Source organism: Hemitrygon akajei, chromosome 10, assembly GCF_048418815.1.
Source record: "Hemitrygon akajei chromosome 10, sHemAka1.3, whole genome shotgun sequence".
NCBI classification, from domain to species: Eukaryota; Metazoa; Chordata; class Chondrichthyes; order Myliobatiformes; family Dasyatidae; genus Hemitrygon; species Hemitrygon akajei.
Genome location: NC_133133.1, coordinates 161,652,846 through 161,666,648, shown reverse-complemented (window position 1 = coordinate 161,666,648; position 13,803 = coordinate 161,652,846). Strand labels below are relative to the sequence as shown.

Genomic DNA, 13,803 nt, shown 5'->3' with positions numbered 1-13,803 from the left:
TGAGGTGGTTCATTTTGGTAGGTCAAATATGATGGCAGAAAATAGTATTAATGGTAAGACTCTTGGCAGTGTGGAGGATTAGAGGGATCTTGGGGTCCATGTCCATAGGACACACAAAGTTGCTGTGCAGGTTAACTTTGTGGTTAAGGCGGCATACGGTGCATTGGCCTTCATAAGATGTGGGATTGAGTTTATGAGCCAAGAGGTAATGTTACAGCTGTATAGAACCCTGGTCAGACTCCACTTGGAGTTGTGCGCTCAGATTTGGTAACCTCACTACAGGAAGGATGTGGAAACCATAGAAAAGGTACAGAGAAGATCTACAAGGATGTTGCCTGGATTGGGGAGCATGCCTTACGAGAATAGGTTGAGTGAACTTGGACTTTTCTCCTTGGAGCGACGGAGGATGAGAGGTGACCTGATACAGGTGTATAAGATGATGAGAGGCATTGATCGTGTAGATAGTCAGAGGCTTTTTCCCAGGGCTGAAGTGGCTAACACGAAAGGGCACAGTTTTAAGGTGCTTGGAAGTAGGTATAGAGGAGATATTGGGGGCAAGTTTTTTTTTTACTACGCAGAGAGTGGTGAGTGCGTGGAATGGGCTGTTGGCAGTAGTGGTGGAGGCGGATACAATAGGGTCTTTTAACAGGCTCCTGGATAGGTATATGGAGCTTAGAAAAATAGAGGGCTTAAGGTAACCATAGGGAATTTCAAAAGTAAGTACATGCTCGGCACAGCATTGTGGGCCGACAGCCCTTTATTATGCTGTAGGTTTTCTACGTTTCTATGACATTATCCTGCCTAAGCATTCTCATTCAAAGAGATAAAGTCACGATTCAAAGAAGATTATTTATTACATAGTTCCTAATATAAAACAAAATGAAAAGCAGATCTAAATGAATGTAACTAATTGATAATCTTGATGAAGCATTTTTTTGTTTTTAAAAATGCATTGGAGAAAAATGTTATATAGCATGGACAAATGTGGAATATGTTGACTGCATAGTAAAATAGATAATTCTATTACATAAAGCAGGCAACCTCAACTCTAATTATTTAGAAATATAGATAGCATCAAGGTTATTTAGGAACTGGAGAAAAAAATGCTGGAGGAACGCTGGAGATCATGCAGTATCTATTGGAGAAGAATAAAGCGTCAATGCTTCAGGCTGAGACCTTTCATCAAGACTTGAAGAGTCTCAGCCCGAAATGTTGACTATTATTTCTCTCCATGGATGCTTCCTGATTTGCTGAATTCCTCCAGCATTTTGTGTGCACTCCTCTGGGCTTCCAGTGATTTGCGTGTTGAAGAAAATTTTGGATATGGCTTACTGGTACTTCAAAAGCCACATTTCATTGGCAGCCCTAACATCTTAACTGTGCCTCTGTGGAAAGTCTCATACATCGCTAAATGATGGAACGAGTAGCAGATGTTTTAGACTGATTGTAAGGGAAGAAATTGTATTGTAAAATGCTTCTATTTGCATGCTCCATAATTAAACAGCTAAGGTCTCATAATATTTGTGCTTCAATTCATAAGCTGCTCAGGCAATGCTTGCAGAGTGCTTCCATTTTCATTTTCTTTCAAACTGGCCGGACACAGATGATGTGACAAATTAGAAACATGGCTCTTGTCCACTGGTAGAAGACTTTATACTTGTCCTGACGTCCAAAGGAAACATTTATACAATATATTGCACTTTTCACTGTGAGGCTCCAACTTCGAGCTGAACAGACATTGTTTTGTTACATCAGAAAGGAACCCACGTTCAGAAGTGCCGATGGTTAAAGGAGATTTTTGGTATCGTATGTCTTGGAACTTGTAGCTCCAAATACAAACATCTGTTTTTCCTTTGTAAGTACAGGCTGAGGTTCAACATCAAGGATGCAGATCGACTCACTGAGGAGAGGCCAAGAGGGCAGATAATACACCACTGCTAATTGACAGTTTGGGTCAAGACTTGATGGTACAATATGCACTTCGAGTGATGCAGCGGCAAGCGCAGATGGTCCTTTTTCCTCATTTTCCACAAACACTACACAAAGACAGACAACATCTTCCCTGGCCTCTTCCCAAACTGTTCAGTCAGACCCAATTTTATAGATAAAGGCTAAACACAAGAGCTCCATACTCTTCCCCCACCAAAGCAAAAATATGTCGTTCTAAAACATGCTGTTCATTTTCTAGTGTTTACACTAGAATTTCACTTTGTGTCTGAACATCCCTACAGGGCCGTGCATTGTTATGAACTTCTCCTTGTCCAGAAGCAAGACCACAGGAAGTTCCAAGGAGAATCCTTGTTATTCTGCATTGCCTCATAGGAACATACTGAAAATCACAGCAATACTCTTCTTGGCCTCAGAAAGCAAATACAATTTTCACTTTCAGTTCAAGACTCAGAATCACAACCTTACAGATCATAACATGTTAAGCAGATATAACTATTGAAATAAGTGGGAAACTATTTACTTATGGAATTCATGATCTTTGTTGTTCTTTGTTATTTATCAAAATTGTAAAGAAACCACTATTCAACACGCACAGATATTCGATATGGGAAGTCTTTCTTATTTAGGCAACTATTAAGTTGGAGACCATCTCTTTACTCCCTCTGCTGGTAATAAATGGTATTGTGGGCAAAAATAAAATGCTGGAGGGTCAAACCGCATCGGCGGAGGCAAGGAGATGGATAGTCCACATTTTGGGTTGAGACCCTACATGACGGCTGAGAGTCTAGAGGGGAAAGAGCCAACTTAAAGAGGTAGGAGGTAGAGGGGGCAGAGGTATGATAGATGGAACCAGTGAGGTTCAAGGTTACCAGGTAGTGCCAGGTGGGGGAGTGTGAAAGATGGAGTCAAGACATGTTGGTTGGTGGATGACAGCTAGAAGTGAAAAAGGGCCTACTGGAACCAGTTAAGGGAAGGGGGAAACTGAAGGTAGAGACAGAGGTGGGAATGTGATACAAAGAAAAAAGATGACAGATTCTGGAATCTAGTGTAAGAAAGGTGGTGTGGAACCAGATCAATAAGGGAAGAGAGGAAGACGGAACCAGGTGGGGATGGCACTGAAACTGGGTGATAGGAAAATGTTATGGGGGAGGGGAGTAGATAGAGAGAACAAAAGGGGATAGAGAAAGGAGTACAGGGAGTATGAGGTTAGAAAATTCAATGTTCATGCTAACAGAAATGGAATTTTCCTACTGTGATCGCTAAATAATCTCTCCAATATTTGCCATTTAATCCCCCAGTAATAATTTCCCCTAGCCTCATCCTCTCCTCTTCACTTGGACTTGGTCACCATCAGTAAAGACAGCCATCACACTTTCAGTCTCTTCATACAAGTCATTTTATACACAAGTTGAGATCCCAGCATTGGTTCCCATGATCCACCACATGTTAAACTTCACCAATCAGAAAAGGTTCATTTATGATTCCTCACTCTCTCCTGTCAGCCAGTCAACTTTGTTCTTGCAAAAAAAAATTACCCACCAGCTTTTATCTTATCCTAACTCTTTAAAAAAAAAACTCCAATAAATTGACCAAACATGATTTCCATTCCCAGAGGGTTTTTTTCGCCTGAACTTTGCAACTTTTCACTAGATTGGTGGTTTCGCTTGTGTAGTTGCTAACTTACAACTTCAATGTCCCAAGTTCAATCCCTAGCTCTGGCACTCTTTCTCCAGCCTCTTTGGTTTCCTCCCTCCCTTCAAAGAAAAAAAGCACATGCAATTAATCTCTGTAAACTGCCCCAAGCATGTGGCTAAGTGATTAAATCTGGAGGAAGTGCATGGGGATGTGAGAAGAGTTGAGAATTGCAGTAACAATCGCAGGCACACGTTCAGTGGACCAAAGACTTTGTTTCCGTGTTTTATCTCACCATGATTTTCTGAGAATAGCATTTTATGCTGGGTTTCAAACCTTTTTTTTAAAAAAATTTTTTGCAATCCATATTTTTTTCAATTGAAACTGTATTGAGATTTATACAACACAGCACAGTAAAGACACCTACATTAGATTATTGCTTATCGACCACAGCTTCACCTTTAATAATATAATTCCAAGCAAACTCATCACCAAAATCTGGACCCTGGAAGTTAACATCTTCCTCTGCACCAGGATCCTCGACTTCCTGACCAACAGACCCCAGTCAGTAAAGACAGGCAGCAACACCTCTACCAAGATTATTTTCAACACTGGTGCTCTTCAAAGCTACGTCCTCAGGCCTCTGCTCCTTATACACTCATGACTGCATGGACAGATTCGGTTCCAATTCCAAAGGTACTGCTGTAGTGGGCTGTATACCAAATGATGGAAGGAGGTAGAGAGCTTCGTAACATGATGTCACGATAACAAGTTGTCCTTCGATATCAGCTAAACAGAAGAGCTGGTCACTGACTTCAGGAAAGCTGAGCCGTGAACATACTTCTGTCTATATCTGATGCACCGTCAATAACTCTCTGAGACGTGAGGCGAGATATCGGCTTTTATTGACTGGAAGAAAGAACAAGCAGCAATTGACCACCATGCTACATACTGGAGACTGAGGGCAGGGCTCAGGCCCCAATCGCCTCTATACCGGGGTCTGTGGGAGGAGCCACAGGAGCAGTCAGCGGGGGGCGTGTCCAGACAGGTACATGTAGTTCACCACAATATCAATGGTGCTGAGTTCAAGAAAGTTGAGAGCTCCAAGTCCCCAGGAGTGAACATCACCAGTCGCCTGCCCATATCCAACCATATGGGTGCCTTGGCGAGGAAAGCTCACCAATGCCTCTACACTCTGAGGAAGTGAAGGAAATCTGGCATGTCCCTGTTAACCCTTGCCAGCTTATAAATGATGGCGCAGAGAAAGGATCCTAAGTGGACGCACAAGGGCTTGGCTTGGCAACCGCTATGCCCATGGCCACACAAAACCGCAGAGAGTCGAAGTCACAGCTTAGTACACCACAGCCTGCCCATACTCTCACTACTGTAGTAAAGCAGCCAGGATAATCAAAGACTCCACCCACCACAGTCATTCTCATTTCTTCCCCTCTCCCTCCGTCGGGCAGAAGATACAAATTCCTGAAAGCTTGTCGCACCAAGGTTAAGGACAGCTTCTACCCACACTGTTATACCATTACCGAATGACTCCCTAGTACAATAAAATGAACTTTAGACCTCATAATCTACCTCGTTATGACCTTGAACCTAATTGTACAGCTGCCCATTCTCTGTAGTAGTTTATTCTGTATTCTGCTGTTGTTTAGATAATGATCTGATCAGTATGAAAATGATGTATGACAAGATGATGAGAGGCATTGATCGTGTGGATAGTCAGAGGGTTTTCCCCCAGGGCTGAAACAGCTAGCACGAGAGGGCACAGTTTTAAGGTGCTTGGAAGTAGGTACAGAGGAGATGTCAGGGGTAAGTTGTTTTTTTTTAAAAAAAAGTAGAGGGTGGTGAGTGGGTGGAATGGGCTGCCAGCGACGGTGGTGGAGGTGGATACGATAGGGTCTTTAAGAGGCTCCTGGACAGGTACATGGAGCTCAGAAAAATGGAAGGCTATGGGTAACCCTAGGTAAATTCTAAGGTAAGGACATGTTCGGCACAGCTTTGTGGGCCAAAAACCTGTATTTTGCTGTAGGTTTTCTATGTTTCTAAACTTTTTACTGTATCTTGGTCCATGCAACAATAATAAGGATAATAAAACAACAAACTACCGAACAAGGCCTCCAACCCAATTCACGTTGGCCATGTTGTCTGCTTGAGCTATTCCCATTTCCAATGTTTGACCCTTGTCCTTCTAAACCAGGGGTTCCAACCTGGGATCCATGGATTACTCAGTTAATGGTAAAACTCCATGACATTAAAAAAAGGTTGGGAACCCCTGAAATCCTTTCTATCCATGAATCTGTCAAAATATCTTTTAATTGTTATATTTGTACTATCTCTAGACTTCCTTAATGTCTTGGCACAATCTTCATACAGTGTGAGGGTTGATGTCTAACTAACTCACCAGTGGGAGATAGAAAATGCTAGCCAAAACGGCAATGTTACAACAGCAAGTGGACTAGGAAAATCAGATTGGTGCTGGATATCCAGGAGGGGGAATTTAGAGAGTGCCTGTGAGATGGCTTTTTAGAGCAGCTCGTGGTCGAGTCCACTAGGAGATCAGCTGTTCTGGATTGGATGTTATGCAATCTACTAGAACTGATTTGAGACCTTAAAGTAAAAGAACTCTTAGGGAGATGTGATTGTAATATGCTCAAATCCACTCTGAAATTTGAGAAGCTGCTGCTAAAGTCTGAGTATCAGTATTACAGTGGAGTAAAGAAATTACAGAGGCATGAGAGAGGAGCTGGCCAGGATTGGCTGGAAAAGAACACTGGCAGGGATGACGGCAGAGTCACAATGGAAGGCACAGGATATACACATCCCAAAGAGGAAGAAGTATTCCAAAAGCAAGATGAAACAACTGTGGTTAGCAAGAGGTCAAAGCCAACATAAAAGCCAAAGAGAGGGCATTTAATAGAGCAAAGATTAGTGGGAAGTTAGAGGATACCAACAGAAAGCAACTAAAAAAAGTAATTAAGGTAAAAAAAATAGAATAAGAAAGTAAGCCAGCCAATAATATTAAACAGGATACCAGAAGTTTCTTCGGATACATGAAGTGTAAAAGAGAGGCGAGAGTGGTTATTAGACCGCTGGAAAGCGATGCAGGAGAGGTAGTAATGGGGGACAAGGAAATGTCGGACATATGGTATTTTGTGTCAGTCTTCACTGTGGAAGACACTAGCAGTATGGTTCAGAAGTTCCAGGTGTCAGGGGCCATGAAGTGTGTGACGTTACCATGACCAGAGAGAGCGTTCTTGGTAAACTGAAAAGTCTAAAAGTAGATAAGTCACTTGGACCAGATGGTGTACACCCAGGATTCCGAAGGAGGTGGCTGAAGAGATTGCGGAGGCATTAGTAATAGTCTTTCAAGAATCACTAGACTCTGAAATGGTTCTGGAAGACTGGAAAATTGCCAGTATCACTCCACTCTTCAAGAAAGGAGGGAGGCAGAAGAAAGGGAAATGTAGACCAGTTTGTCTGACCTCGGTGGTTGGGAAGGTGCTGGAGTTGATTGCAAAGGAAGTGGTTTCCAGGTACTTGCAGGCACATGATAAATTAGGCTATGGTCAGAATGGTTTCCTGAAAGAGAAAATCTTGCCTGACAAATCTGTTAGAATTCTTTGAAGAAATAACAAGCAGAATAGACAAAGGAGAATTGGTTGATGCTGTATACTTGGATTTTTAGAAGTCTTTTGACAAAGTGCCACACATGAAGCTGCTTAACAAGCTAGGAGCCCGTGGTACTACAGGAAAGATTCTAACATGGATAAAGCAGTGGCTGACTGGCAGGAGGCAAACAGTGGGAATAAAGAGAGCCTCTCTGGTTGGCTGCTGGTGTTCCACAGGGGTCTGTGCTGGGACGGATTGTTTTTGACGTTATGTGGCAATGATTTGGATGATGGAACGGATGGCTTTGTTGAAAGGGTTGCCGACAATATGAAGGTAGGTGGAGGGGTAGGTAGTTTTGAGAAAATAGAGCAGCTGCAGAAGGACTTAGATTAGGAGAACGGGCAAAGAAATGGCAGATGAAATACAGTGTCAGGAAGCGTATGGTCATGCACTTTGGTAGAACAAATGAAAGGGGTGACTATTTTCTAAATGGAGAAAAAATATAAAGAACTGAGACACAAAGGGACATGGGAGTCCCTGTGCAGGATTCCCTAAAGGTTAATTTGCAGGTTGAGTCAGTGGTGAGGAAGGCAAATGCAATGTTAGCATTCATTTCAAGAGGACGAGAATATAAAAGCAAGGATATAAAGCACTTTATAAAGTACTGGTGAGACCTCACTTGGAGTATTGTGAGCAGTGTTTGGGCCCCCTCATCTTAGAGAGGATTTGCTGAAACTGGAGAGGGTTCAAAGCAGATTCACAAAAATGATTTCAGGAATGAATGGCTTGTCATATGAAGAGCATTTGATGGATGTGGGCCTGTATTCACTACAATTCAAAAGAATGAGGGGTGACCTCATTGAAATTTATTGAATAGTGAAATGTCTTGATAGAGTGGATGTGGAGAGGGCATTTCCTCTGGTGGGAGAGTCTAAGACCAGAGGACACAGCCTCAGAATAGAAGGTTTTCTCTAGCCAGAGAGTGCTGAATCTGTGGAATTCTTTGCTTCAGGCAGCTGTGGAGGTCGTCTTTATGTATATTTAAGGCAGAGGTTAATAGATTCTTGATTGGTCAGGGCATGAGGGGATATGGGGAGAAGGCAGGAGACTGAGGCCAAGAGGGAAAATGGATCAGCCATGATGAAATGGCGGAGCAGACTTGATGGGCCAAATGGCCTAATTCTGCTCCAATATTTCATGGTCTTCTGGTCAGTCCAACAAATGCTTCCTCACCTCACCATGACTGATTATACTTTCAGTGGGATTCCGTAAGACCACAAGACATAGAAGTAGAATTAGGCCATTTGGCCCATCAAGTCTGGTCTGCCATTTCATCATGGCAGATCCATTTCCTTCTCAACTCCAATCTCCTGCCTTCTCCCTGTAGCCTTTCATGCCCTGACTAATCATGAACCTATCAACCTCTACCTTAAATACACCCAGTTTCCTCAGAACTCAGGGCAATACTGATACAACATTTAAATTTCTGGGGCATGTTGTCCAGACTTTCAAGCCATGGCAAGTGTACATTGCAGGGCTTCCCAATAGTGATGGTTTTGCTTACCCAAATTGCCTAGAAATAGTGAAGAATATGCCACCAATGTCTTTCATTTTCCCAAAACCATCCCATCACATTCCTGACAGGGGATACGGTGGTAAACTACCACAAGACAAATTTATCACAGCATTGATAAAATCTGTCTTTTCCATTCACAAGTGCTGATGGCGTGTACTGTCGCCCTGCTGGCAATGTGATGCTCTGGTCAAACCCTTGCACTGGATGCCTAAAGAAGCCCTGTGTAAGGAACGCAAGGAGAACAGTACCTCGTAGTCACCCTACTCTCCTACCCCGTATGAATCATGCGTCAGCTTCTTCAGAACACACAAAACTGGAGTGGAAACAAAGTTGATCTTGATGCCTAGCCTCTGCCCGAGGAGAAACTTGCAAGGAGATGATTCGATGATGGCCAGTTTCCACTGCAGCTCTCCGAACTGTCTTGCATTTTCCATTGAAGGCAGATGGAAAGAGCTGTTGCCAGACTAGAAGTGGCCAATCCTTTCTCCATCAGCAGCCATTGGCAAAGAAATACTGAATGACGATGAAAGTGGAGTGGAAAAACTAAAATGGAAGCTGTAAGATGGTTATTGTCAACCAAAACCATCACCCTCTACCTTAAATATACATTAAAAACTTGGCCTTCACAGCTGTCTGTAGCAAAGAATTCTACAGATTCACCACTCTTTGGCTAACGATATTCCTCCTCATCTCCATTCTAGACGGATTCCACTCTATGCTGCATCATTTGGTCTTAGTCTCTCCCACTGTAGGAAACATCCTCTCCACATCCACTTGATCAAGACCTTTCATGATTCAATAGGTTTCAATGAGGGCACCCCTAATTCTTCTGAATTTTAGTGAATACAATCCTAGGGCCATCAAACACTCTTCATATAAAAGGCCATTCAATCCTGAAATCTTTTTTGTGAACCTCCTTTGAACCCTCTCCAGTTTCAGCACACCCTTTCTCAGATAAGGGGATGAAACTGCTCACAATACTCCAGGTGAGGCCTCACCAGTGCTTTATAAAGTTTCAACATTACTTCCTTGCTTTTATATTCTCGTCCTCTTGAAATGAATGATAACATTGCATTTGCCTTCCTCACCACAAACTCAACCTACAAATTAACTTTCAGGGAATCCTGCACAGGGACTAACAAGTCCCTTTGTGCCTCAGTTTTTTTCTATTTTCTCTTCATTTAGAAAATAGTCACCCCTTTCGTTTCTTCTACCAAAGTGCATGACCATACATTTCCTGATACTGTATTCCATTTGCCACTTCTTTTGCCCATTCTCCTAAGCTAAGTCCTTCTGTGGCCTCTATACTTCCTCAAAACTACCCATCTATCTTCATATCATTGGCAAACTTTGTAACAAAGCCATCAATTCCATCTTGCAAATCATTGATATATAACATAAAAAGAATCGTTCCCATCACAGAAACCTGAGGAACACCACTAGTCACTAGCAGCCAACCAGAAAAAGCTGCCTTTATTCCCACTGTTTGCTTCCTGCCAATCAGCCACTACTTTATCCATGCTAGAATCTTTCCTGTAATACGACAGGCTCGTAGCTTGTTAAGCAGTCTCAAGTGTGACACCTTGTCAAAGGCCTTCTGGGAATCCTATTCAGCGATTCTTCTTTGTCTATCCTGCTTACTATTTCTTCAAAGAATTCCCACAGATTTGTCAGGCAAGATTGTCCCTTGTGGAAACCATGCTGACTATGGCCTATGTTATCATCTGCCTCCAAGCACACTGAGACCTCATCTTTAAGTGACTCCAACATCTTCCCAACCACTGAGGTCAGCCTAACTGGTCTATAGTTTCCCTTCTTCTGCCTCTTTCCCTTCTTGAAGACTGGAGTGGCATTTGTCATTATGGAGCAGGAGCTCTTGTGGCAGGTGTGAGATGGCTGATTTAACACATAACTCACACAAACACTCTTGGTAAAGCCTAGAAACAGGCTTTACATGTGCTTGACAACCATTACTCACTTATGAGTTAATGCTAGTTTTTAAATTCGCACACGCTACACCACTCTAATTAACAACCTGCATTTCTACAGTGACTCCCTCCATTTCCCTCATACTTGGGTCATCAGTTACACTTCTTGACAAGACCAATCCATTGCACTGTTTTGTCCCACTTGTTCGAAACAAAAGGTCATTAAACATTCTGTGATCATATGCTTAGACCTTGTTCGGGCTTCACTGCTCTGTTTCCTGACCCAGTTACGTGCTGCTTCCATTTCAAAATTCTTTCCTTTGATTTCACCTTTCTCAGGAGCCTCACTCCTCTATAATTTAATCCCAAGTATCTGTTCTCATCAAACATTGACCTCTCGAACATCTATAAATTTAATTGCACCACTGGTAGCCATGCTGGAGAACTTTAATCTCCTGGCTACAACTATCTCCGACGTGTGTGGTCTATTTCTCATCTTAAATCGAGTCTCTGCACAAGGTGGAGATATATCCTTGATTATATACACCAAATGGTCACACACTGGTGGATATGCAATCAGTGGCCACTCTACTAGCAATCTCCTGTATGTAATGAAGTGGCCACTGAGTGTATGTTCATGGTCTCCTGCTGCTGTGGCCCATCCACTTGAACTGCTTTAAGCATTCTGCAAATTCCCTCCCTTGGCATCTAGTGTCAACCCGATTTTCCCAATCTACCTGCCTATTGAAATCCCCCATGAATATCACAAGCTTTCCCTTATTACATGCCTTTTCTATCTCCCAGTGTAATTTGTATCGCAGATCCTGGCCACTGTTTGGAGCTCTGTATATAGCTTCCATCAGGGTCTTGACTCCACTAACTCTGGACTTATTCTTCGAGTACTAGCTCTGTAGCAATAGACAGAAAACAAACTCATTTGAAACTTACTTAGAGCTATGTCTGTGCTCCCCCAAGCCTGTTCTACCATAGCCTGACCACTCTAACACTGACCCACTCCAACAATGACTGCTCCACTGACACCTCCCCTCTTTTCATTGGCTCGCTTATGTTTATCACGTCTGTTGGTGTTGGGAATACAGTGCGTTTAAGATATTATGTTTCTGAAGTCATCTGTCATTGCTAGAAAAACATTGTGCTCTCTTCCTACGGTAAATGACGGGGAAAAATACATCACTGCCAATTAAAAAATGCTGACAAAGGATTTTGTCTCTCAGGAAGGTCAATTTCAGTTTCTGAAGACTGCAAAACTTTGGACTTTATTCCTGGAATTAATAGGCAGATTTGCATATGTAATTGGCTGAAGCCCTTCAGTAAGACTTACAATAATTTTAGGTCCCATGATCAGCAGACAAGAAGTGGGTAGAATCAGCAATTTACAAATTTGGAAGTTCAGACCACATATTCCCAATTAGCATAAGCAATTCTGCCTTTATTATTTTCAAGAGAAATATTCAATGTATTTTTGTGGCATATGGTCATTATGACCATACAATATTAAATATTGTAGCATTTAGATTTCAAATGAGAAAATAAGTCTTAAACTCCATTGGTAGCAGTGGTCAGTTTACTCACCTTTCTGATGTTCCTTGACCGCTAGGGGAAAGTTCAATATTCACTTCCGCTATCAGTAACAGTTGTGTGATTTGCTCCTTCATGTTCTCAAAGGCCTGCGCAGAAGCAGCTGTCCCAAAGTACTTTTCAAAATATTCCAGAAGCTGAAACAACAATTTACTTGTTTAGACAACTTGTGTTTGATGCAATTTTCTAAAGAGTTACTATAAAATAGAATTCTGTCATCAGTATACGTAGTTTATTTTCAAATGCAGGGAAAGGCAACTCAGAAGAGCCCACAGCCGTCACAGGATGGGAAGAGACTGCTCAAACCTCATTCAGTAGAAATGAGGAAACTTCTGTATAAAATTAGTTATTCACATCCCAAGCTCTGAGATTTACTGCCTAAAACCCTCCACCTCTGCATGTTGCTTATTTCTTTGGTGATCCTAAAAAAAAAATCAGCTTCCTTAACAACTTATTTTCAGTGGCCTGTCTTAATATTCCTTATAAGGTTCTTTGTTATATCTTGTCTCCTAACATTCATGAGAAATATAGAAATACTTGTTGCTATTGCTGACTATCCATGCAGAGAGCAGGAAACCCAGTTATTATCTCCAGGGAGACGCAAGAAAACCTCAGCCTTCACACATTTCCCTTGGTATCTCAGCTTTGGAATTTCTCCCACCACCATACCTACTCCTCCTAACGTATTAGGAAATTAAATACTGGCACTATTTGTGGCTGTTGTATCCAAAGTACCTGTAACACACAAGCTAGGGTTCTACTTTGATATTCCTCAAATAAAATTACTTTCCAACTCCGATTTCCATGAGACTAAAAGACATAGGAGCGGAATTAGGCCGTTTGCCTGTCGAGTCTGCTTCGCACTATTCACTAATTTGAAGCAGGAACAGACTTAACGCTTAAGATCAGGGATCACCAAGTTTCCTACAACATCTACCACGCTTATTGCTGGTGTTCCAACCATTTTTCAGTGGAAACTATTATTCACCACATTGCCAAACTTACACTTCCCTGCAGTTTCAGACATTGGCCACGGGGTGGCAGTGTACAGCAGTAAACTCATTCTGGCTCAGCTGGTGTCACCACGGATTCCTACAGTCACGTGCATGCTGATTTAGTTTTTAAACTCGAGCTTATGCAATAGCTTATATTTGTTTCTGAAACTAATTTATGTTATTTCATAGAACTTGTCTGCACAGCGAGTTTCGCTTTCCCATGAATACCCCGCAGTGAATTCTAGCTTGCTCCTAATGTCAGTTATTTCTTATCAGGACCCTCAGAATCAGGTTTAATATCATCGGCATATGTCATTAAATTTGTTAACTTTGTGGCAGCAGTACAATGCAGTACAGTGTAAATATAGAAAATAACTGAATTACAGTAAGCACATATGTATAGTAAATAGTTAAATTAAAATAAGTAATGCAATAAAAGAAATATTTAAAAAAGTAGGAAGTAGTGTTCATGGGCTCAATGCCCATTTAGAAATCAGATGGC

General features: G+C 42.0%; 1 protein-coding gene across 1 annotated transcript in view; it reads right to left on the bottom strand.

Annotated features, from left to right (window-relative positions):
* Positions 1–13,803, bottom strand: part of cped1 (cadherin-like and PC-esterase domain containing 1) — a 245,869-nt gene that overhangs the window by 140,834 nt on the left and 91,232 nt on the right. Inside the window, exon 7 of the mRNA XM_073059544.1 lies at positions 12,301–12,443. Coding sequence (XP_072915645.1) covers positions 12,301–12,443 — 143 coding nt within the window. The remainder of the gene's footprint in view (positions 1–12,300; positions 12,444–13,803) is intronic.